At 33.9% G+C, this 27,095-nt stretch overlaps 2 protein-coding genes across 2 annotated transcripts in view; one reads left to right on the top strand and one right to left on the bottom strand.

Moving 5' to 3' along the window:
• enok (enoki mushroom) overlaps positions 1 to 27,095 on the top strand; it is a 214,427-nt gene that overhangs the window by 59,496 nt on the left and 127,836 nt on the right. The gene's annotated exons all lie outside the window — the stretch shown is intronic.
• LOC136417848 (uncharacterized) lies at positions 14,822 to 26,911 on the bottom strand. The gene is made up of 4 exons (XM_066403693.1): positions 26,901 to 26,911; positions 15,584 to 15,700; positions 15,304 to 15,529; positions 14,822 to 15,241 (listed from the first exon to the last, which is right to left on the bottom strand). The coding sequence occupies exons 2-4, from the start codon at positions 15,629 to 15,631 to the stop codon at positions 14,859 to 14,861; spliced, it is 657 nt and encodes a 218-aa protein (XP_066259790.1). The 5' UTR covers positions 15,632 to 15,700; positions 26,901 to 26,911; the 3' UTR covers positions 14,822 to 14,858.

A 27,095-nucleotide genomic window follows, 5' to 3' on the forward strand; every position in this document is an offset into this window, starting at 1 on the left:
GATTCGGGCGTCCTGACATAATATAATAGGAGAAGGAAACATTCGGGTGACGAGGAAAACTAATTTTCGCGGCATCAAAAGTGGCCAGAGCTTTCCAATGAGTGCAGAAATACAATGACCTATTTTTTATCGTCGGAGTTTGGCTCATAGTGAAATAATCATGAACCCTATAACGCCTCTCGTACACAAACCGCTTTAACGATCTATAGTTATCCTGCAGGCAAGAATACTCTTAGGTGGAAGATTTACAGACCACTTGCTACCACCTCGTGATTACTATTAAATGTCAAGTGTAGTTCGCCGATCAAACTAATTATCTATTGTGGGACGATACTCGGGGCGCACCTTGGGGACAGTGGGTGGACCCCCCTTCACGCGACCCTCTCTCGTCCCTTTATTCCTTGGTCCTCTGACATGTGATGAATCGGGCATGAAATTGGAAACACTCCATAATTTAATTTAGGCAACGTTCAGTTGTTTGACCAAAAGTGGGACAGGCTTTTCGGTTCTTGCATGTAGGTTTGATTAAACTTAGATTCTGATTAATTTTCTTGTTATATCGACGTAGTATTTCGCTAATTATTTTTTTGCCTTGCCTCTTAGATATCTTCCTGAGTAGGATATCTTTTCTCCCCCCACTCCGCACAATTCCAGATAAGAACCTATTCAAACTCAGTTAAAATAAGCTACGTCACAAATATAAGGCAGCACAAACATACTTGGCCGTTCACTTGATTAAGGAGGTATTGTGTCTGACATTAGAAGTGTTCTTGTCAGTCTGCATCCGAAAGATCTCCTTACAATAAAGACACAAATAGGATAATTTCATGAGGAAAAGGAATTATATAATGTGGCTGGCATGTCATGATAGTCATGTAAACATTTTAAGCCCACCTACTCCTGTATCGATTTCACGTTTTTTGCTTATAGAGCGGTTTAACTAATCTCATGAGTAAACAGAAAAATGGCTAATATGAATTGAACAGCCCACAATCAGCTCAGCGTTTAATGGACGTTCGTAAATCGATAATGGAAAAACAGACGTACGTGTACGTAAATTTTATCGAGTATTGATGAGCGAAAAATTAGCAATTCATTATACACAATTTCAGGCATTCAAAGAAAAACTGTTTAAGTTTTTGCTACCTAACGTTTTCTACATGTCTATACATAACTGCATTCGAAAAGCCAGCTTAGTGCTAATTCGAAACATTTTTGTAAAACTTGTGCTCATAGGCAAGATGTTGTTTCTGAGCAAAATGCATTAGAAATTTTACGGCAAGAACTAAAAGTAATATGAATACTCATATATTTGCATTCGGGCGAAAGAAGCAAAACGAATTGATGAGTATCGGTAGTTCCAATGCAATTAGCAATAATTATTACTGTTGGAGGCTTGTTCAGTAAGAAAAATCGATGTCGTAAAATAAAAATAAATTTGTATATTCATGTGGAACGAAAAACACCTATTCATTTTGCTGTTAATAATTATATTTATGGTCACTGATTATTTTAATTGGATGTAAGTGCTTTTATTCTCTAATAATAGAAGTTGAGTTCATTAAAAAAATTTTTCCAAGCGGCCTTAAAGTCCAACATTGTTTACCTCAGAAACAGCGCAAGTGCTGCTTTAGGCCCAGGAGTACCTATGGTTGTAACGAAGCTGCATTAAACAACTGATGGAAATCTCTGATTGTATTTATGTAATTTTTAAGGGTATGAGTTAATCAGATTCACAGATACAATTCAGTTGGAAAAAAATTACGTGTCACTCAGAGAAAAAGATATTTGTTGCGCTTCGCCCATTTGCTGGCCTCAGCTTCGTTTCGACCTTCAGTCTCTGGGCTGAAGACAAAAAGATTTCCTTAGTAACATAATCTACCGCGTTATCGCTCCCGATCGGCTCAGCACAAAAAGATCCGTTTCTACTCTTAGGACCACAATCTATTATTTTGTTACTACCTGGTCTTGTAATCTGCTTCTTGCCAACAGGGCTAGAATAGAGGTTGAAAATGTAACACGGAAAATCGTATGCTAGATGCAAAGGTGTATAAAGAGCTAAACACACACACGTCTTCACGGAAAAACTCGTTATTCTACTTATCAATTTTTTTTGTAGATTTCGGACAGAAACAATATTAAATAGGTATAATAAGTACTTATTGTTTTTAATCCTTAATGATAATCTAAGTGCACTTTCTTCTGCTCAAAACCACCAGCACAAAATGATGCTCTATCGTAATCTTAACTTTCAGAACAAGCGATATTTTCGCACTGGAAATATCCAATATATCCATTATCAGCCTATCTGAAAGATTCGTCCGAACACCCACACAAGCAAATTTAAATTCAACAAAAGTCTGCCAATAAAATGACGCGTGTTTTTCTTTCTTTTTGATTTCTGGTTTATCCGATGGGATTTGAATAACGCTTGAGGAAGGACCTGTTGCAACATACATGCATGTTTATTGTATTTTATAATTGAATTCTTAACAATTGAAATGGTTAAAATGATTAGCCGATCTTGGTGTAATGCAAGTCATTTAAAACTAATTAAATTTATATACATGTGGTAAACATGAGGAGGTATTTAAGTGAACTGTATATTAATAGTATAAACCACACCTTTAATTGTTGTGTTGGTTTGATCTATTTCGTGAAATATTTTTTCCATAGAAAGTTTGTGTAATTTCTTAATTGGGAAATTATCTTTATAGTACCAGTTCTTTTATTCCGAAACAAGTCCCACCAGCAATTTATCACGTACTATATTGATGGTTTAATTTCACGTACCGATCGAATATGCAGATACAATGTTGATGAAAAGTGAGCAGTAAGATATATTTTTTGTTAATAACGCTGAGAAATACGTATGAATTTTTTTGTGCTCCTTATACGAGTTGTTTTGATTTTACGAAGGTAAAAATTAAATTTAATAAAACAATTTGTATTATTTTTACATTTTCAGATTTTTTGTTTAATTGTGAACATTCGTAATACTATAGGCATGGGTTTAAAGTTAATGTTTACTTTATTTAACAGCATTACAAAATACTCGTAAATTCTTGTTGACTATATTGAACAACTTCTGGAATTGGTCGTTGTACGTTTGCATTTTAGAAATTGCCATAAAAAGTCTAGCGATGCCAAATCGGGTGATCTTGGCGGCCTTTTGATATCATCTCTTCTTCTTATCCCCTTCCCTGGAAAATTTTCATTTCAGCCTCAGCAAAAAAAAGTACGCGTTTCATAGATTTGTTCCACATTTAGCAATTTATGATAAATATTTACTATTCCTTAGTTTCCCTCTTTAATTTTGAGGCAATTAAATTGCTTTTATTAACAGATACATCAGTTTTACAGCAGAGCAATAAAGTACTTGTGATCCATGCACTCAACTCCATCCGTTACTACATATTTTATATGAGTGTAATTTGTATAAGAGCAAGACAATGATATCAGGCATGAAAGGCTATATTATACGAGGCCCGGACGTACCAGCAAGAGATCTCATTAGAACAATCTGATGGTCACAGTCAATGCATCGGCGGCGGTATACAGAAAAGGTTCCATTACGTAAAAAATCAGAGCACCACACATTTTTCCGTACAATACTCTTGACGAGATGTACAAAAGACATTACCAGCTAGGTTACAAAATTATTGGGTGACAAGTAAAAGTGAAAGTAATTTTTTTGATCGGTAAGCATATTTGGTCAGTGCCATATTAGATTTAAGTCTCATGTCAATTTAAAAGGTTTAATAGTTTAAATTAAGTTAGTTAAAAGGTTCAAAAGGGCACATTTACTTACTTGTACATTTACTTAATAAATATACAAGGTGTTGCATGATGTACTCGTTAAATTTAAAGGTCGTATTGTTGAGGTCGTTTTAAGCAAATATTGTCTAATTCGCCATGGTTCGGGAGTTTTTTTAATTATTTTTGTAAAAAAACTTTGAAATCCTTTTAAGTAGTAATACTGAAGGAAATTATTTTTTGGTTTATTGTTGTTCTGTTCATTCTGTGCCTTTGTTAATTGTAATTGTATAAAATGCTCTAAATGTTTATTAATTGTTTAATTTTAATTTTTGATTGCTTATAATTCGATAATCATGATGAATATACATATAAGAAGGTATAAGACATTTTTTGTTTAATGAAAGTCAGGAATACGCCCTTTAAATTTGTATAGTACATCCTGTAGAATGTTACTTTCATTGAATGAATCTTTTTTTTTTGGAAAATTGACTTGTAACTTTGGAAAAATGAAAACTTGTAGTACTCGGACCGGTAAAGTATTACCTCCCACGCCTAAATATAACAAGTCCAGTAAAGCGCATTTTCCTGTTCATCGCTGGGGGTTTTAATTTTGAATGTGCTTTGGAATGCCATACACAGGGTGAGCTTCCTTCTATGCTCAGTATTGAGATCTTGATTTTTAGCAGAGCTAGAATCTCGGATTAATAGACAAAGATTTGCAGTTTTTGTGAAGCAATTTAAAGCAATTTTGTTGGCTTGGTGGATATTTACGTAAAATAACAAGGTTTAGCTATTTCTTTTAAACCGTCTATTCGTGTTGCCTTTGATTTTAGAGGAATTAGGTAAATAAGAAAGTTGGAAATAATTTTGACCTTAATAACATAGACTGATCAGATTGAACCAGTTTTTGGCGTTGGAGCATTTCAATAGCCAATGTATTTCAAAATCACTCTCGTTTCCTTTGCGAACTACGACGTTCCCCAAAATTTGTATAGAACTTAAGAACGCAGCTTTCAAAGAGTCAACTGATCAAAATATAGAAGGAAATGAGTCTAGTTTAAAGCACGATATGATTACGATCAGAGTCCCGACATATATCATTCCAGTCATTATTATTGCTATTTGTTACTAATGATTTTGTATGTTGGAATCGGTCGTGCATCGTTACTCATTAATATAGTTCGATGTGATCTTGGTAACCCGGCAGAAAATGACTCTTAAGTATAACGTGTGTATCGATACGCCTGTAGCGTTGAATCTAGGGAACTACAGCTTTTTGAAAAAAAAAAGATATGTTGCTTAGAGTTTAAAGATATGTCCTCTGGGTTGTATTTAACTAAGAGAGGTTCTTTGAACTGAGAGAAGGACTGTTAAGAAAGGCAGTAATTAATATTTTTTGTGTAAGGTTGGATTAACATTTTTATTTATGTAATTTAAATAATTTTTTTTTCAAAATTGGTAGGCAATTAACATGAGAAAAGACGAAAAAAAAACTCCGTTTTTTTTCTATGGCTTATTTATACAGAGAGATCATTTAAATTTCATACCTAGCCAGTTGTGGGATTTTATACAAGAGAAATAGGAAATAAAAAGTAGGTCGTAGCTTGATCATATGCCGCAAAATGATGTTAAAATTATGTTTTAATAAAGGAATCGAGTGAGGTCATGTTATTTTACTTACTTTTAATTTTCCAGGTTTCAATTAAACATTAAGGCTATTTTTTAACAACGTAAGTCTAATTGTTTGAAAAATTCACAATAATTGCTGAAAATGTAATCTACTCACTTCAATGCACAAATGTACCCGACACTTCATACTCTCGAAGACATTGCTGAGAACTTCTAGGGTGACATTTGCACACACTGCTTTTTGTAAGGAAACAAATTTAAGTCCTTTTTGAGAATTTTGTGACAGATACCATAAGATAAGTCGATCTGCCGTGATAATCGCCTAAAGGAAGTATTCGGGTTTTCATGCATTATCTGTTTTACATTTTCTACAGTATCCGGAGTTCGTTTTTATTTTCTTCCGCTGCCTGACTTTCTCTGAATGCTGCCGGTTTCACAGAATAAATTTACAACACACTTCAGTGTATTTACGAAGTTCAGTTCATCTGTTGCAACTTCAGTGAATTTTTCACGAAATTCTCGAAGACAGGGTTGTACTTCATAAACTCATTCTCCATTAATTTGATGTCCATTACGAAAATAGGCTTCAATCATAATTGTTTTCTGCTCGTCCGTGAACACCATATTGAGGTAAGAACAGGAAACCGAATTTAAATACAAACGATACTGTGGTCTTAAAAAAGACCAATTTTCTATAAAACGAAGAAAATTAATAAAAGGACAGAAAAAGAAAAAAAAATACAAAAGCCAAATGGTAAATAATAAATAATAATAAATAATGATTGGCTAAATGCCTCTGGAAAGAGCGTTTCGACATGAAACATTAGTAAATGATATTGGTTGCTTTGGTAACCAAATATAAACAAACGTTAATCGGCATACGTTCATTTCTACAACAATTTTCACAGCTGACTAGATACGAAGTTTAAATGATCTATCGGTAACTTAGACTTATATCCATAAAGCTCTTTTCTGAAAGATAGTTATCCAGGATGTCTGAAAACAATGGTACAAATGAGTATTGGGTGCTAGAACCTAAAAAATAGAACGGTTCAGCGAAACTTGCCTTATAAAAAACCTGATTATTTTCATTTCACAAGGTGTCAAAGTAATTCTTTAATTCCGTAAATTGGCAATAAATCTGACTGTTTTTGATTTGCAAACTCGAAATTGCTCCTAGGGGAGCTTTGGGTACGATAAATTTCTTTAATAACCGATAATTTTATAGATGCGCAGGTGCTTCTGTGACATGACAAATCCATAATGAAGAACTCCCTTACATGTATAGAGCAGGAGCGTCATTTGCATAAATCAAAAACAGCCTTATGGCCAGTGGAACATCCTGTAAAACTAGCGATAAGTCATTTCTCAAGAAGATCAAGTAGCGTGTCCCATTCCGTGTTGCCGGGAATTCAACTGGTTCCAAAATCATTTCTTCCAAAATCCCACAGCAGTTAATTGAAAATTCATGTTGAATGTGATGTTATTTCATTAAATAAGGATTTTCTGTGTTTTATGAACGGCTGTTTCTCCAATTAAATGCACTTCTCCTTGTAAATGTTGCCTCGTTGAGGAATAATATTTTAGTAAAGAACGAAGGGTCATGATGTTGCTGTTGGACTAACAAATTGCAGACATCAATTCTGGGTTGAAAATCACTTGGTAACAAATTTTCAACAGGTGTAAAATGGTATGGAAGCAGTTTCCCTTTCCTGCAGAGATGCGTCTAGTGCTAGTTTCTGGATCCTTTAGTATTCGGACAAAGATTTTCTCCTCTCGATTCACAACGAGAACTTTTGGTCTTTCACTCTCCATCTATTGAATGAAATGAATTAATCTCACCCAGTTTGTAGTAAAGTGGTTTGTAAATTCAATGATCCGATTGTCTATTTTTGGGATAAATGGATAAAAACTTATCCATTATTTTTGCACACAGTTACTGTAAAATCACTTTCTGGAGGTGCGAAAGGGCTCCTGTTACATCAGTGCCCTTTCTCTAACTAAATTTAAATAATTCAATTTTAAATTATGTTTGACTTTGATTTATCTTCTAGAACAATTAATTAAAGTTATCATAGAAAAGAGGTGAGAAAAGATAAGGAAGAAATGAATATGAAGGAAGTAAACAATCTGAGATTATAGCACGTAAAAAGCTTTCTGCAATTTCTTTACGCCTCCAAACACTTTTCGTAGTTTCTGCCTTTTCTGATTTCATTCATACGATTAGTAGACTTTGGACCCACCAGTTAAAGAAAGATTCGACTATACATAGCTTCAATCAGATTCTACTTTATTCGTTCTAACATTGTTTTACCCCCAAAAATCTATCTATATCTCATGTTGCTTCGAAAACTTAGTCCTTCCACTTTAATCCACTCTTTCTCTTTAATGTTCTCGTCACTAGATATTTCAATATTTTTTCCTCTTCTCATCATGCAGGCCATTAGAATATCACACATAACTGCATAAAAGTTTTTGCCTTCTATCAATGTTCCCACTCTTTTTCGCTCTATTTTTGCCTTCTTTTAACTATTTTTTCTGCTCTGGATATGTGCTTTAAACGTCTGTAAAAGAATCAAAAATGGCATCTGTGTGATGCATTGTTGCTTTAATGCCCCACCTCGTAATACAGACCGTTAATGAATCGACGGTATCCATAAGTTTTTTACAGTGCAGAGAAAAATTTAATTGAAAACATGGGAAAGGGGAGGCGGAGTAATGTGGGCCAGATTGTTATAAATATAATGTTGAATGAGCCTATAAATTCGTCGTTTGTGAACTTCTTGACATTATAGTCATGTTAAATTTTTCACCCTCTGGAAGCTGTTGTACCAAATAATTTTTCAAAGGAATCCGTTAAAAACAAAATAATTACCGACCCCAAAGCAATGCGTACACAAAAATCTTTCTCTTGGGCGAAACAAAACGAAGGCGACGTGGAGAAATAGACCGGGCGGCAGGGGTGGTAAATTTATAAAAGGGTTGAAACCCGTTTTTGTTCCTATCGGCTTTCTTCTCCTTACTTTGTAAGTGGAAGCGTCTACATACATTATTGTCATTTCTCATTTAGGACGATTATCATTAAAAATATTAATGGTCCAACATTCTTCAAGCAAGTCTTAATTTATTTAGGGAAAATTTTGTATACGTACTTTTCTTGGGATGAATAATGGCTTCGAGATTTTACTCCGCTTTCGCAGCGCTGTGTGTGATTTAAAATTTTCCTGGGTTGAGGATTTGCGAGCCTTGTTTTGTTGGGAGGCGTCAATTTATCCGATTATTTTTGCGTATATTTACATCCCTTAAGGTGAAATTTTTCGAATATAGAATATCATTATACAACTCTAAAACGATTGAGTGTCAAATTGAGATAGGATTAGAGGTGGGTGTACGTTATCCCGGTGAATATTATTAGTGTCATCGAGACAATTTTGCTCGAAAAAGCTGTACGCTAATCCAGCTTCATTGTCTTCCACTTCGCTATTAGTTAATCCTTCATACATATTAACCACTCTCTAGTCTATTGGCTATTATCCCTTTTTAGTGAAAGTGGCTTCCTCTATCCACAGAATTTTTTGGGAAAATCCTGGATTTCACTACAGGGCTGTCTGCAGGTGTTATTTTACGCACCTGGCTGCAAGTTTTGTAACAATTGTAGATGAAATGGCTTTCTTTGATAGGTTGTGAACCTTTTGCATAATGCCAGATTTAATCAAAACTAAAGAAAATCATCAGTGCATGCCTTCTAGAAGTTACTAACGCTATAACTTGAGGGTTTATTCTCCTTTTTTGCTCACTGAATAAAGATTTTCCAAACAACTTTGCCCTCGTACTCACAAATCATTCTCACTATGCATTTTTATCGTGAATAAAAGAATGTCGTACTATTTGCAGTGTATATACCGTGCGTCCCGGGATAGATGAACCGACTCTTGTAAAAGGTAAAACATTTTCGATCTAAATTTTCATTTTTTGGGGCTCAATCCTGCTTGGTTGAAGACTAATTTGTAGCATAATTTCACTTTTAGAAAATCAAGTACGTCTTGGAAATTTTCAAAAAACCTATTTTCTTGTCGAATAAAGTATCTTGTCTGCGTCAAATACGACATAATGTTATTAAGAAAAGTTAAGTTCGGAAAAGTTAGAATCGGGACCTAAGCCCCTTCATCAAATTTGAACGTTTTCGGTCAACTCAGATTTTTTCATTTTGTTGTATTTCCCAAATCAACGAATTTTATTTTTACCATTTTTAAAAAATTAAAATGATAAACTATTTCAAAGTTGTGTAACTAAGCCGCAGTTACAATTGACTATTTGTGTACTTTTGTATTGCCTACCATTAGTTAGAACGTTTCATTCACCTTGTATATAGGTTGTAGGTATAATATTACTTTTAAGTTATATTAATGAGAAGCATCTGGGATTTATATATCCCTGAGATATGTCCCTGTTAAGCATTAGTTGGTACACGAGAATTTCCTATGTTATACGAGGGCCGTTTGATAAGTCAGTGACTTTTTGAATTTCTCGCGTAATAACTTTAAATGCAACACTACTCCTGTCAACTGTCACCTGTTGTCAAATTTTGAGCAAGCTACGTTATTTAGTTTGTGTTTAACAATCATAGAAAACAAACGACCTTGTAAATTTCAACGAAAATGGAAAAAAGTGAATTTCGTGTGCTGATCAAGCATTATTTTGTATGTAAAAAAACCATCACCGAAACCAAGGAAAGACTTGATAAATACTATGGGGACTCTGCGCCATCAATTTCAATGGTTAAGGAATGGTTTACTGAATTTCGTTGTGATCGTACCAGCACAAGTAACGCAGAACGTTCAGGTCGTCCAAAAGTGATCCTCACGTCAGAAATTGTCGATAAAATCCATGGAAGAATATTGGACGATTGGAGAATGAAAGTGCATGAGGTGGCTGAGGCTGTAGACATTTCAACTGAGCGAGTACATCACATTTTACATGAATATTTGGATATGACAAAGCTATCCGCGCAATGGGTGCCGCGATTGCTCACATTCGACCATAAACACTCCCGTGTGACCATTTCAAAAGAGTGTTTAGCGATGTTCAGCTGCAATTCCAACGAGTTTTTGCGCCGTTTCGTAACCGTTAACGAAACGTGGATTCATCATAACACACCAGAGACCAAAGAACAATCGAAACAGTGGGTTTCTCCACGTGCAAGTCGGGTCTGTCAGCCAACAAGGTGATGGCCACAGTTTTTTGGGATGCACGTGGTGTCATTCACATCGATTACCTTGAAAAGGGTAAAACGATCACTGGCGAATATTATTCAGAGCTCATGAACAGATTCGATATTGAGTTGAAGTAAAAACGACCGCATTTGGCGAAAAAAAAGTACTGTTTCATCAAGAAAATGCACAGTGAAGACGGGTGCACACATGTGTAGTCGCCATGGCAAAAATCCATAAATTAGGCTACGAACTGCTACTCCACCCAGCATATTCTCCAGATTTAGCCCCCTGCGACTATTTCCTGTTTCCAAACCTGAAGAAATGGCTGGGCGGTAAGAGATTTGGATCGAATGAAGAGGTCATCACTGAACCAAACGCCTATTTTGAGGACCTTGATAAAACCTATTATTTGGAAGGGATAAAAAAATTGAAAAATTGCTGGACTAAATGTATCGAGCTAAAATGACGCTATGTTGAGAAATAAAACGTTTTTTGGCCGAAAAAAATATCTTTCATTCAAAAAGTCACTGACTTATCAAACGGCCCTCGTACTTTGTCAGAATTGGAATTCCCCGTAATAGACTTTGTCGGCTCTATAATTGCGGTCCTAATTTCCAGTGAAGGCGCCACGATTTAATGTGGCGGGTAGAGTAAATAGCACCTTAGTCAGGGTACGCCTATGGTTTATCACCATAGGCTTTAATATTTAAGGATTTGCAGGGCATGTACAGGGGGCTATTCTTGATTCGGTTAGTCGCTAGCGACTCAGAAACCGTATCCGCGCTCGCAAATTTGTAAAGTACTCTGTCCTCCGCTTTGTTTCAGTTTCTACTAATAAAAGCACATTTATAATCCTTTCTCCTGACCTGCGACTTCTTTCATAGATATAAATACCACCCTATATCTATGCCAGTATCAAAACCTGGTACTACGCTATTATCATTAGATAAATTAAAAAATGTATAATCTCATATTAAACGTAAAGCTCCACTAAATCCCCTCTTACATTTATACATTTTTCAATACGATGTTAGAATTCTTTAAAAGCTGCCTGTTCGTGTTCTCTAGGGACTAATCAAACTGTCTATGTTATTCTGTTTTTTAACATTTCTTTATCATTTGGAATGTGTCCTTCATAAACTATTTGTTTCATTCTTGCTCAAACAAAAAAAGTCCATTATCATAAGTTCTGGGGATCTGGGCGGCCAAGATGTTCGGCTCGTTCTCCCAGACCATATTTCATCAAATTGATTATTTAGCCAATCAGTAATTATTTGTGTAGAATTCGCAGGGTAATCGTGATTTTAAAGAAATGCGACTGTCGAATATTTAAAGATAGTTCGTCAATAAATAATTGATAAAAATAAAATTCTTAAGTTTGGGAAATACAACAAAATGTGAGAAATTAGCGTTGACCGAGGATTTCCAAATTTGGTGTATGGGCTTAAGTTCCGATCCTAAACAAATTTTCTTATTAACTTATTAATTATGTCGTATTTGACACAAAAAAGACATTTTACAGGAAAATAGGTTTTTTGAAAATTTCTAAGACATACTTGATTTTCTAAAAGTGAAATTTTGTTAGAAATTAGTTTTTAACCAAGCAGGGCTGAACCCAAAAAAATAAAAATTTGAATTTTTTACCTTTTATAAAAGTTAGTTCACTTATCCGGGAACACGGGGTGCGTATATATAGGGTGTCTTAGAAAAATTGGTATAAATTGTTATAACGTGTTGGGGAATAAAAAAAATAGAGAGATCCAACTAAATTTTGACAAAATTTGTAAAATAATGAATGTTTTAAACATTTTATGCTGCTTAGCTATGTCAATTATATTCGTAGAGTTGAAATCAACGGCGGAGGGCTATCCATCATAAGTCGATTTTATTTAGAGTTGCGTCCGACGCAGGTTTTTCACTTTAAATGGTAATGGAAAAAACGCTTTCTGCATCAGTGTATTTCAAACTTTAGGGACAAACCTTCTTTTGAGTCTATTTATAGATTTGCAGCAACTATCGCTTAGAACTGTAGTACACATCCACATATTACCTCCGCAATCGACAATGTTAATGAGTGCGTGCAGCACCCTGCTGAAGTACTGGCGTCCAATATATCGTACCGATCACAGAAATATTGACCATTGTTAAAGAGAATGCCGATGTGTGGTCCACTTTGTCTCCGAGCAACTATGAGGATGAGTTGCGCTTATTTGAGTTAATGGTTTTGTAGAGATTGGGTGTTTAAGTATGATTTTTTCCTTGAAAGTCGTATTTCCAGATATTAGTAGTGATGTTATTTGAAAAAAATATGAGGAATTAGGTTTGAAGACAAGCAGTTTGAACACGATTCATTGGAATCCTCTCTATGGATGAATGGGATTATGAAAATTCACAACAAATTATAAAAATTGTGGATTGAACTAGATGTGCTGTTGAAAACAGGTTTGTAGAGTATGTTTTGCGATGTGCTTTATTTCTTCAGAATCTAGGAAAAGTGAATAGAAAAAGAGTTTTCAACAAAATGTATTGGAGATGAAAATGGAAAATGTGTAAAACACTCTGAAATTCCTATTCTCAATTGCAGATAGAGATTATGAAAGAAGCGTAAAATCAGCGACTGTACATACACAGAGTGTTTCTAAATATCATGTACATGCGAAAGAAGGTTTAGTTTATTTCATGACTAAAAGTTTGTATAATCAAAGGTGCGCAAACGCTTCGTTGCCTATCTACAAGGTGTTCAAATTAGCAGAAATTAAAAATGAGTACCGTTGATGAGTTACGAAATCGAACATTAAGTGCATTTGAAACCATAAGAAATATTCGAATATAAGCGGTATTCGAGAGATTATGGCATCAATGAGAAAAAGGGCGGACGCATGTGTAAGGGATGAAGAAGGTTGCTTTCTACAGTTGCTGTAACGTAGTTTCCTTGTTAACGTTATTATTATTATTATTTAGGGTCACTCCGGCTTTAATTTTTAACAGGTAGTTCCAAATAAACTTTCAAAATTCTTAAAAATAGAGCACTATCTGTAATAAATAATTGCTTAGCATTATAAATTTTAATTTCATTTGGCAAAATACAAAAAATTTTTTTTTCTCTATAACTGACGCAAATACGAAAAAACAGCAAGAGGCTAAAAAGTTTTTAAACAAAATAAAAAAATCATTTTGTATTTTAGAATCTACCAGCAATGCACCGCGAAAAAGTTTAGAGGAAAAAAAGAGGGCATGACCCCTAAAAAAGTATTACCTTGTAGATTTTCAAAACCACGTGCCCAATGATGTAAGTTCTACTGTATAAACCGTATCTCAAATCTTAACTAAATATTTCAAAAACTGCAACGACTATAAAGAAAAAATTGCAACATTTTTAAAATTTCAGTAACTTGTAGATAGATACCGAAACTTTTGCGGACCTATGTTTATATAAACTTTTAGTCATAAAATAAGATAAAGAATTATCCCCTTCCGTATGTACATGATATTTAGGAACACCCTGTAATTTATTTAATGAAAACCGACATGTGTTCTTAGCAATGGGTCACCCTCAGACACAAAAAACGAAATTTAGAAAACAGTTTACACCTACTTCAAATCAACTTTTTGAAATCATGGTATGATTCACAGAAACAACCGTCATTCCTTAGCGACTGAGAAGAGGAATATCATACATTGTACATAGTCACCGCTCATACATTTTAGTTAACTGGTTATTTTCGTTTTTTACTTATCAAATGATAACAGATTTGTCATCGAAACGTTAATAAGGGTGTTCATCCTAGCCCTTAGTAAAGGGTAAATCTTAGTTCCAATTAATTTTAATTGAAAATAGTGTACAATTCCACCGCTTCGACAACCCCTCCTGGTATGAGATGTTATTGCTAGTCTTCCGTTGAAGTGTCATTATTATAGTATTAATATTTATATACAAACATTATATTAATATTTATATATTAATATAATCTTAGTATTTCCTATGCAATTTAGCATCCACGAAAATTGAATAAATCATTCATAAATAGGCGATCGAATGTTTAATATCTGCGAAAGAAGCCTGTATCCATTTCGGAGCATCATCTTGTTGACCTCCTAGTGAGTTCACTTTTTTTTACTTGAACCAACTTCACGTTTCTTACTACATCCGATGCTGGATATCGTCATCTTGGACACACTGTATACTGTAAATAATTCTTTTCCTTTCTATTTTTATTCAGAGTTATGATAAATCATAACTGTAATTTTTCTTTGATGTTATTTTACACATAATTGAAGTTCGTCAATCAAATTCTGAATTTGCGCATCATAATTTGTTTTATCAAAATAGAGTCCCTCAGTTTCTTCATCTACTAATTCCTTTATTTTTGTGTCGATTGCAATTTCCTCGTCCTGGACTTTTGCGTAAAGTTTGTCGAGTGTAGCGTCCAAGTCAGTTGCACATGTAGAATCATTGCATGCTAGAACCTCTTCTTCCAATTCCTTAAAACTCTCATCAATAGTAATTATATAATTATAAAATTTAGCCAAAAATTGGTCAACATCGGCGGTAAGGTTATTTATGGTCATTGTGAGGATATCGTCGCTAACATTTCTTAGTTTCTCATTAACAGCTTGGATACATTCTAACACGTCAGTGCCTTTAAAAGATTCAAAAGTTATATAAGTATAAGGAATCTTTGGATAAATATTTCTTACTTACCTTCATTTGTGAACTTCACGAATATTTCGGCCATGGCGTCTTGATAAGGTTGGATATGAGGTAGCATTTTTGAAGTTAGATTAAGTTTCGCATGTATGAGGTGTTCGCCAAAATCTGCCCAAATGAGGAAATACTCATATCCAATATAGTAACTTTGGATCTGTTGCATTTCATTTTGGATCGTATCAAAATGGGTGCGTAACTCTTCAGGAGTAACTTGCAATTGCTAAATTTGGAGTGCTTTTTAAAATAAGATACGTTATACTATGTGCGAACTTACGGATGCAGCTGAGGCGGCAAAAACTAGTGTGATAAGAAATTTCCACATATTTAATTGTGAGTAAATTACTGTTATTTTCGATGGAATGAGGAGGTAGTTATAATGTACATATCACTACTTTTGGCTTTTGCGTGATAATATAAACAATGCCTTGATAAACTGATGATGAAACATAATTCAAATAAATTGATAAGGTATTGGCTGATTAAGAGGTGTAAGATCATAGTTGACTGTTGGTGTATTCTAGTAGATAGGTGTTACTTTTACGTTTGATAGATGTTAGATACTAGATATTATCTTTAAGATTGATATACTCATGAGGTACGACTCTGGTAGGCATTAGTTGGAGCATCGGAATTTCTCATACTATGCCTGGTCGACATTGAAAATCCCTGCAATAAACTTTGTCGGCATTGAAATTGTCCGCAATAGACTTCGTCGGCCCTATAGTTGCAGTTCCAATTCCCAGCTAAGACGCCACGGTTTAATGCGGCGGATAGTGCAGATGGCACCCTAGCCAGGGTACGCCCATGGTTTATCATAATGGGCTTTAGTATTTAAGGATTTGCAGGGCATCTACAATATTTCTTTTCTTCTGGATTCGGTTGGTCGTTGGCAACTCAGGAGTCGCGTTCGCGCTCGCAAATTCATAAGTTACTTTGTCCTCCGCTTTGTTCACTTTGTATTAATAAACGCACATTTACAGTGTTTTACCAGTGGTTTCATTATAAGATATAAACACCATCCTGCATCTACAGTAGTCTCAAACCCGATGCTACAGAGGGTTTGATAAAAATCTTAGAACTTCCTTTTGAGTGATCTATTTATAAAATTACGTGTTTCGCAGAAATGTATGGGGCGCTTATGTTGGATATTTCAGTTTCTTACTATACAGGGATATTCAATCGCCATTTCAGTGAACTGGTTCTTTTCCTTTTTCTACTCATGAAATGGTGCGAGATTTTCCACAAAACCGTTAATAAGGGTGTTCATTCCAGCCCTTAGTAGAGGGAAAATCTTATTCCCAGCTAGTTTTAACTAGGAATCGTGTGCAATTTCACCGCTCCAACAATCCCTACCGATGTGCGAGGCGTTTTTCCCAAAAAGTAAAAGAAAGCACATAAACCTGTTATGCCACATGCGTACCTACTCATCTTATGTTGAAGTGCCATTAGCACTAAACATAACAATCTGCTTGTCTTATTATTTCCTGTGCAATTTAGCATCCACGAAAATTTAATACATCGGCCATAAATAGGCGATCTAATGTGCGGAATCTCATAATAAATATTGACCCCCGCGGTGGTCTATAATTCATGGGCATGGAGCAAAACAATATTAAAAAGCAAATACTGAGACGGAGCCTGAATGTTCACATGGTTGTTTCGTAAGGGTCACGTACTGAACCGGAACGTGATAGATCCCGTCCTATATTAGATTACACATCACAGATATCTCGTCCGGCACGACGCTAATTACCGATAGCCATTCCTTTATGTCCGCAAATATACATTCTCAACTACAAGAGGACAGGTGGACTGAATGTGTAATTCGGAATGCAAAGGGACTAAGTTTAGATTTGGCTGTAATTAGAACTTCGTCCGGAGGAGACCAAATATACTACTCCAAACAAAAATGGAGTTACTACTTCATATATACTTCATATATTATATGAGGAAGCGGTTCATTTTTTAGTTTTGAAAAATTTCAAAAATATGAGTTATGTAGCCATCTGTATCCTAACTTTGAACAACATGAGTTATCTAGCAATCTGTATCCTAAATTTGAACAGTATGACTTGTGTAGCCTTCTGTATCTTAAATTCGAACAATACGAGTTATGTAGCCATCTGTATCGTCATGGGGCCCTCTGCGCTATCCTGCGGTCATCCGCATTTCATACCATCGTATCCTATTGTATTATTCTGTACAAAGACGTCTGGCGCCATGGACAAGAGGAGCCCGAGAGGATCCAGCGAGAAGGGATAAGATAAAAACCGCTCTTAACCATTTGGAACCACACCGCTCTTCTTCATAATTTTCTGTGAGCAGTTATGCTGCAAGTGTGTGATCATTGTGAATTAGTTCTTTAGCGCAATAAAACTAGTTATTCATATTGTTATTGGCGACAATTATCAAATGTCAATTTCTGTCGGTTCCAGGAAAAATGGATAGGGACCAATCATCCAGTTCCTTGGCTGGTTCGTTCATCTGACCTGACTCAGCTGGATTTTTGGCTATGGGGCTATCTTCAAGGTAAAGTCTGTGTTACCCAGCCAGAAAATGTCGATATTTTAGGACAAAAAGTTATAAATGATACACATGGTGTAATTAGAAGATGTTGATTATGTGACAACGTGGTGGTAGTCAACTCCAGCAATATCTATAGAAATAATATGTTGTGAAAATTACGGAAAAATACGTTGTTAAATTCAGAAGAAAAATCCTATTTGTAATATTGAAGACAATCTATTAGTACTCAAAAAAACATTTTTTTTTTCAGTTCAAAATTGTTTTAACATTAATTTATCACACATCACCAGATTCAGAAAAATATTTTCTATCAAAAAAATAAAAAAAAGAAGTTCTATTTAAAATTCTGAAGTTGACGCCTAAAGCAAAAGAAGTTAAGTTAAAAAAAATGAACTTTGATGTTACTTACTTAGTAGTCTAAACAAAATAATTTTATTTGGTTTCTAGTTCATCAAAATTTGTTCATAAATAACTAAGTTATAGCTTCATCCATTTTTTTATGAGGCAGCCTGTACTATGATCATAGTGAAGTGTCTTCAAAGTGGTTTTTTACGTAACTGTGTAGTATACAGTGCGTGTAATGTAGAGCTGTCCAGGGATCTTGTAAATAATAGTAGAAAAACCAAAACAGCAGCTGCATTGATGTTTCAATATAATCGTATGGTCACATGCACACCAAGGGTGCATTTATCGCTAGTGACTTTGGTGTGTATCATTCGTACTGGTTTGCTTTGAAGACACAATTGTACATTCACAAAAGTACCCATTAAAGTAAGTGTGTATTTGGTGTTCGGCTGATCTAACTTCAATCTCAACATATTGGCCCCGTTCAGCAGAGTTAACAGTTGTGCTGCTCTTGGGATTTCTGCTGAATGACACGCGGTGCTACCTTGAAATTTCTTTTTGCATAAATGTTGCCTCTGTCGAATGGGGTCAGTCGGATCAGAATTTTATAGTAGAATCGGTTCGCGTTTATATCTTCCACATCAGAACTAAACTCGAGACAGCAGCTGAATCGATGTTTTAAAATAATTAATAACTTTATTCAAAGCTCTCAGTCATACATTTCCAAAGAGTCTCAAGGGACAACAGTTCCCGTTTGATAAGTTTGTGAGCCAAAATAATTACATGTAATATTTTACGTCTTTCTTTGTAATTGTGGTATAATTCTAAGCATTAAGAATTTGAAAATCTAAAATCCTTTCTCATTTCGTATTTAATTCGGCTAAACCCCAATGGAAATCAGAATTAAAACGTAGTTTTCTTGCCTAAGTGCATAAGTTGGGCATTTGCTCCAGCGGTAGGGCTAATAAAATCTACGAATATTATGAGGGCTCAAAAAATTCCATTTGTCTTGTTTTAAGGAGCAGCACAATGTGATCAATTGTCGGAATCAAGTCAAATATTGGTATGTAATGCAAGAATGAATAAATGTGAGTTCTATAACGTGTGGAATCTTTTATGTCTATAGGTCCTATAACAAAGAAAATACATTTTGCAGTGTTTGGCAGGTATTAACATGTACTACATCGTTGAAGAACAATGATAATGATCACTGCGTAATGTCCAGGTAATGAAGTTCATGACTTAGTGAGACATGGCTGGATTTTTAAATGTATAACCAAAACAAATCATTGGTGGAATTATCCCGTTCTTATCTTGAGATTTCCCCGTCCGACTCTTTTTCCTATTTAAATATCTCACTTGTTTTATAATCTATCTCTGTCCCTTATTCTTAAATCTATCACAATTCTGCGTGAGTTTTATCGCAGTCGCTCCAACAAATTACTCCCCAGGTTGCGCGGGGGACTGAACCTCCACTTTCTTCTTATAAGATAGAAGAGTTGGGGTAGAATTTTACGAAATTAATGTTTATAATTGCATTGTTTCTCTCTGCTCGCGGAATAATGGAATACATTGATTAAGTTTCTTAAGTCACTAATGAGTATTTTCTGAAACTAAGATATACAAATTGAATTTCGTGCAACTCGAGGAAAAGTTTTAAATAATTAAAAATGCCCAGACGATGCAACGATTTTGCATACTTTAATCCGAGACTTTCGAAACCGAAATACAACTTTTGGGAAAATGAAGTTATTCGTTCGGTAATTTAATTTATATTTCGATTTCATTGTTCGGCTTAGATGTGAAATTGTCAACCTAAAAATATAGGAATTATTCCTTCAATGCTTTATTAATTAACACTTGCCATGCTAAAACTTAATGAACTTTAATACTTTGCTTTGAAATGTAAGTTTGGTGCAGCTGTCTAGGAGTTCATAAATATTTTCCAGGAAGGAAAACCTGATTGTATTTTGTGGTTTTCAGGAACATGTAGATTTGTTAGAATAGATTATTAAATAGATTTCATTATAATAAAATACACAGATATGCCTATAAAATGTAACAATTTAAAGCTTTTTGAACTTTTTTTTGTATTTAATACTCTATGCTCAATTTCTTCATTTTCGTTTATTGGTACTTTATTTTGCTGAATGAGATCTATTACGCCTTTTTCCTGTATTCATAAGGTTTCTAAAAATTAGAATTAGTTTAGGTTAGTTCAGGTTATTCCCGATAATAAGAACCCCTATTAAAACTTCAGAATACTCTCCATAAAGTTACATGAAGTTAGGTGAGACAATTACACCATTTCCAACATTTCAGAGAAAGTGGTCAATAATTCAAAGTAATTATTGTCACCAAAACTAACCCCTGCCATCAAATCAAAGAATTCTCCTTGTTAAGGTCAGTCAGTCATATGGCAAAGCCTGTAAAATGTCTTTTCAACCAAAGTACACACAAATAAGTAATATGAGATGCTTTCCCAGGAAACATACACTTAGATGAAATTCATATATACAGGGTGATTCATTGGGAATGGGACATGGCGAAACCCGAGATAGGGGACACCAAAATATGACGATTGGACGCAACATGCCTTATATCAATGTTGCGCGTTTCAGAGTTACAGGGTGTTAAAAGTTAAAATTTTATTTTAAAATTCCTTAATAACTTTTTGTGTTTTCATAGCATCAACACCAAAATCGGTGTACTTAGGTTTTGTAAGATGCCAAATAAGGATTTTGATCTAATTTTTACGAAATGTCTAGAGGGCGCTAGTTACAACCCACCGCTTCGATATATTTGATCATATTTTTTTATGAGTGCAACTAAGGTCAAATTTTATTCAATGTAATGAAAGAGCGTTTATTTTTACGCAAAAAAGGTATTCTTATTCAATTCCGATATCTCTCTTCGTTTACGAGATTTTTACCTATAAGCTAATTCGTGTCCTTCCATTTCAACTCGGTTTTATTAATTTTCAAATAAATATTTTGCCGCATTAAACAAATGAAAAGCCATTAACAAATGAAAAATAAGTTTTATTTAAGCAAATGTTCAAAATGACGACCTTCCACCTCAATGCACTTTACTAACCTTTTTCTCAAAGATCTTTTTATTCTAAATTGCATATCGACGTTCTTCTTAATTTCATCAGCTGCTTGTTGAATTTTTTTGCATAATTCTTCGCGAGTATTAATTGTCCCTTTGTATACAATTGCTTTCATACTTGACCATATTGAGAAGTCCAATGGGTTGAGGTCTGGACTTCTCGCAGGCCACGGAAATTCACTTCCACGACCGATCCATCGATGTGGAAAAACATTGTTTAAATGTTGACGTACTTGGAGAGAAAAAAAAAAGCCACCTCCCTTTTTGAGGATTTGAAATGGCACGACACGAATTAGCTTATAGGTAAAAATCTCGTAAACAAAGAGAGATATCGGAATTGAATAAGAATACCTTTTTTGCGTAAAAATAAACGCTCTTTCAATACATTGAATAAAATTTGACCTTAGTTGCACTCATAAAAAAATATGACCAAATATATCGAAGCGGTGGGTTGTAACTAGCGCCCTCTAGACATTTCGTAAAAATTAGATCAAAATCCTTATTTGGCATCTTACAAAACCTAAGTACACCGATTTTAGTGTTGATGCTATGAAAACACAAAAAGTTATTAAGGAATTTTAAAATAAAATTTTAACCTTTAACACCCTGTTACTCTGAAACGCGCAACATTGATATAAGGCATGTTGCGTCCAATCGTCATATTTTGGTGTCCCCTATCTCGGGTTTCGCCATGTCCCATTCCCAATGAATCACCCTGTATAAGGTATAAATGAATAGAAACTGTTTACGGAAAAAATCGATAAAGGAAAATTTTATCGTTATCTTTGAGGGCCTTCACCTCGGAATGCTGAAAGGTTACATTTCGGTCCACTGCATTCGATTGCAAACGCAATTTTAAAATGTTCATTTTTGTGACCTTTAATTGCCTTTGTTTATATCTCTCTTATGTTTAAAATTTTTGACGGATTTTAATTGTTGGACATATGAAGTAAAAATTACAGGTTTACGAAAAAATTACCGGGCGTTTCCAAGAAGTTCGCACTTTCTTATAAGTTGCCCTGTATCCTGGGAATAACGTGACCTATTTCAGTAAGATAAATTGAGTATAAAAGTTAACTATTAAATGTCTTTATAACGAGAATCTTGAAAGAAATTAATGCACCCGCGAGGTCACCATAAATAGAAGACAATTGAATGGTTTCTAATGAGATTTTTTGCCACCCTTGTACAATATAGAATAGAAGTGTTCATCAGTCTACGTTACTAATTTTACAATCAATCAAATTTTAGATCCAATTTATCTTATTAAAATCGGCAACAGTATTAACGCTATACAGGGTAACTTATAAGAAAGTGCGAATGTTCAGTAAACGTCCTATAATTTTTTTTCAATAGACGAAAAACCAAAAAATCGCCAAAAACTTTCCGAAACATCGACCGTAGCTATTACATTTCACTATAATGAGAGTCTTGAAATTAACTCTCGTTGCCGCCATAATTAGCAGAAGATTTAATAGTTCCTCATTAGATTATTTGCCACCCTTGTACAACATAGAATAAAAATGCTTTATTAATCATCGTTTGACGTTACTGATTTTACTATCAATTAATTTTTAATAGAGTTAATTTACTTTATTTAAAATCCACAACGGCAGTCCTGGGGTACGGGATAATTTATTAGAAATTGCGAAATTTTTGAAAACATCCTGTATTTTTTTTGTAAGTTAAAAAATTAAAAACCGCCGAATATGTGCCGATATATCATCCAAGGCAATTAAATGTCATAAAAATGAAAATTTTAAAATTGCGTTAACTAAGCAGAAATGTAATCATTGAGCATTCCGTGGTGTAGGGCCTCAAAGATAATGATAAAATTTTGTTTTATTGACTTTTTCCCCAAGCAGTTTCTGTGCATTTAAACCTTGTACCTATGAATTGCACCAAAGTGCATCTTTCCTGGTAACGCATCTCGTATTACTTATTTGTATGTACTTTGGTTAAAAACACATTTTATAGATTTTGCAACATGACTGACTGTCGTTAGCAAGGAGAATTCTTTTATTTGATGGCAGGGGTCAGTTTTATTAGATGTCACAAGAACCGAAATTCTAAAATTACCCTAGCTACTATGCTCAGTAGATTGAAATGTAGCCACTTTGTAGCGCATTTTTCTTTACCCTGTAGGTTCTTGATCCATCACCTTTCATTAATTAAATTTGAAATATTATAGGAATAAACTATTATGCATGTGTTGACGCCACAAACTTTAACGATACTCCTTGGACCTAAGTACTCAGTTCATTTACATTAAATGCAATTTACAGTGGATCGCAAAAGTATTCGTACTATAAAATACTACCTATAAAAAGTTGATTCTGTCATAATAACGCTCAGTAATTTTTTTTCAGCTAGTCTTATTGCATAGAGTGTATAACAAAGATTTTCTATAAAATTAAAAATATATGTATATACATATATATGATATATTCATTTATGTTCAAAATGTTTAAAATGGACCTCACAAAAGCACTCGTACAACAAAATAAATTAAAATTAAGGTTCCAGTATTATAAAACAAAAAATAATTTAATATTTTGCTGGTCCTCTTTTAGCTTCAATAACAGCAATTAGTCTTTTTGGCATCGAAAGGACAAGGTTTTCTGTGTAACTAGAGGGTATAGAGAACCAAGCTGTCCGCAAGGCTCTTTTTAGAATTTTTTTATCCTTAATTGTGCTTCTAATAAACTCTTATTTGTCTGTCTAATTTTTCCCATAAATGTTCAATTGGGTTTAGGTCAGGGGATTGCGGTGGATGATCTAAGGTATAGGATGCGTTATACAATAGCCACATCTTCGCATTTCGCACCGTGTGTTACGGATCATTGTCTTGTTGAAGTCATTGTTCAATTGTAAAATTTCAACAGATTGTAATAAATTATCACGCAGAATGTCTATATAAACTTTGTGGCCCATTATGCCATTTACAAAACGTAATTTTTCTACCCTAGATTCTGCTAATGCACCCCAAGTCATGACACCACCACCTCGGTGTTTTACTGCCGCTAGCAATTTTTTTCTTTTAATTTTGTATTTGCTTTTCTCCAAACTTTCTCTTTCCCATCTGATTCAAAAATGTTAAATTTATTTTCATTTGTGAATAGCATTTTTTTCCAAAATTCCTCACCCTCATTTTGATATTTTTTCCGAAAATTCTAAGCCTTTTTAATGATTTTGTGCAGAAATGATTGGTTTACGACATGGAGTTTTACCATTATACCCACAAGAATGGAGACTTTTTCTAATGTTTTCAAGATGAACTTTTTTTGAACGTCTAACGTAACTTGAATGGCCATTGCAGGTGCACTTGTTGTTGGGTTGATCTACATTTTATTGATGACATTTATTTCGCGCAGATTTATTATATTGCTGGACGGCTATTTTTTTTAAATTTGAAACACTACCAGTTTGTTCATGTTTTTTTTATAATTGACTGAATAGTTGAATGACATTTTGCAACAATATGTGTAATTTTACTGTAACTTTTTCGTTCCTTGCGCAATTTTATTAAGTGTTTTAAATCAGACAAAAATTCTTTACATTTGCGCTCCATTTTAACAACAGCCCTATGAATTTTAATTAATTCAATGGTAAATATCAGAATAAACATTGTTGTAAAACATGTAATGAAGAAAATGCCCAAAATACTTTTTTGTATTTTATTTGTGAAAATGTATTTTAAACCAAGGCATGCGAAATTTTTTGTATTTTATTTTATAAAAGGAAGATAAATATATATATATTTTTTAATTTTATAAGAAATCTTTGTTATACACTCTATGCAATAAGACTAGCTGAAAAAAAATTACTGAACGTTATTATGTCAGAACCAACTTTTTATAAGGTGTATGAATATTTTTATGATTCACTGTACTTTTCTTTAAACTAAAGCTATGATGGACAACGCGACGATTCTATTGGAAAATAGTTTTAATTCTCTTAAAAATTTGGCCAAAGTTATTAAAAAATGGTTTGGCATATTTTGTGCCAATGAACTATACATATGAAGTTACTATGATAAATGGAGCATTAGTTGATAGTTCTTCTGTTCTTGGGAAGCTAGGTCAGTAGATATAAGAAGAAATTGAAATAATCCATTTAGATTAAAATGGTTATAGTGCTGAAGTCGAACTTATGTTTGCAGAGGCAGGTGTTTTTGCTAATACTATTTAACGTAAATAATGTACCTAATATGAATATATTCCTATACGTAGTATTGCAGTTGAATAGTTGTGAATTACCTATTTCAAACTACTATAAAAATTGAATAATGTGGGAACAATATTATTCAAGTACTTCTTGTAACACTTTGTTGGGTTTTTTAACCGCCGTTCATCGAGTACTTCGATATCAGACATCATTGGTTCCACGTTTTTTAAACGAACCTATTTGTGAATGAATCAGTTCATTCTTTACCCATGAAGTGAGAAGGTAAATCTACTGTTTTTATGACCGAATTTCTACATGTTGATTTGTCACAGCTAAGACCTTTTTAGGTAGTTGTTAATATCATACATAGTTATGTGATGGAACTAAGTTTTTTTTGCGTATTATATAGGCGAATGACTGATCAATAAGATTCTCGCTCACTACTAAAATTGCTTATGTTTACCGAGTAGTTTTTTGAATGATTTTTTCTAAATAATGAAATTCCAGAACGCCATGAATGAGATTCCTTACGTGTTTGTTAAATTTAGTATGGTGTGTACCTTCACACAGTTCGGTACCATATACGTATTTGTCGTCATTTCGTACAGCTCCTATTGTGTTCGTTGTATTTTTTGTTGGTAAAGTTAATGATCTTCATAATACACAACAAAGAAAACTACCTGTTTTCCGGTAAGTTGATTGAGATCACAATCTAATGGCGAATTTTCTTGTGTCTCTCATGATTTAGACCTATTCTTTATTGAATTAAATAGATAATTTATTTTTTGCAACAAATAGCTTAACTTTGGAATTTTTAGCGTTTACGTAGAAGTAGATACGCAAGAAAATTCTCCTTTTGTATTTGTATTAATTTATATTCAATGTACCCATTTTCTGCTTAACGCTAAAAATCCCTTCCTTCAGTCACTTATCTCCCCCATTTTTTCTCTGTTAATGTGCAATTAATTGACTCAATATAGAAAGTTATGTGTAACTAGTTTTGTCGCTCCTTATAACGTGTAATTTTGATCGTTCAGCGACTACTACGGTTTAAATTATTTTAAGAAAAATTAAAATCAGCGTATTCGATCTTTGCCAGGTATCTGCAAAAAAGCCCTTACCCATTTCGAAGCATCATTTGTTGACCTTCCAGTGGACAACTTTTTTTACTTTAAACAACGTCGCAATTATTACCACATCTCATGCTAAATAACCTTATCTTAGACACACTCTATAATGTAAATAATTATTTTTCTTTCTATCTTTATTCGGTGTTTGCGATAAATAATAACAGTAATTTTTAATCGATGTTAGTTTGCACATAATTGAAACTCTTTAATCAAACTTTGAATTTACGCATCATAATATGCTTCATCTAAATGGAATATTTGAACTTATTTGTATAATTCAATGAATTCCTGTTGAAATTCATCTCTTTTGACCTGGTTTTTGCCTAAATTTGTCGAGTGTAGCGTCCAAATCAATGACACATGTAGAATCGTTGCAGGCTCGAACCTTTTCTTTCATTTCCTGAAATCTACCATCACAACTAAATACATATTTAGAAAATTTGTCCAAAAATTTTACAACATCGACAGTACGGTTATTAAAAGTCATTACGAGGATACCCTCGTTAA

Source organism: Euwallacea similis, chromosome 30 (assembly GCF_039881205.1).
Source record: "Euwallacea similis isolate ESF13 chromosome 30, ESF131.1, whole genome shotgun sequence".
Taxonomy (NCBI): Eukaryota; Metazoa; Arthropoda; class Insecta; order Coleoptera; family Curculionidae; genus Euwallacea; species Euwallacea similis.

Bases quoted from the DNA above. Each gene is read 5' to 3' on its own strand.
- LOC136417848 (XM_066403693.1), bottom strand. From the start codon at position 15,631: ATGTGGAAATTTCTTATCACACTAGTTTTTGCCGCCTCAGCTGCATCC. The intron at 15,530-15,583 runs GTAAGTTCGCAC...CTCCAAATTTAG, and splicing joins TTGCCGCCTCAGCTGCATCC to CAATTGCAAGTTACTCCTGA. The intron at 15,242-15,303 runs GTAAGTAAGAAA...AATCTTTTAAAG, and splicing joins CGTGAAGTTCACAAATGAAG to GCACTGACGTGTTAGAATGT.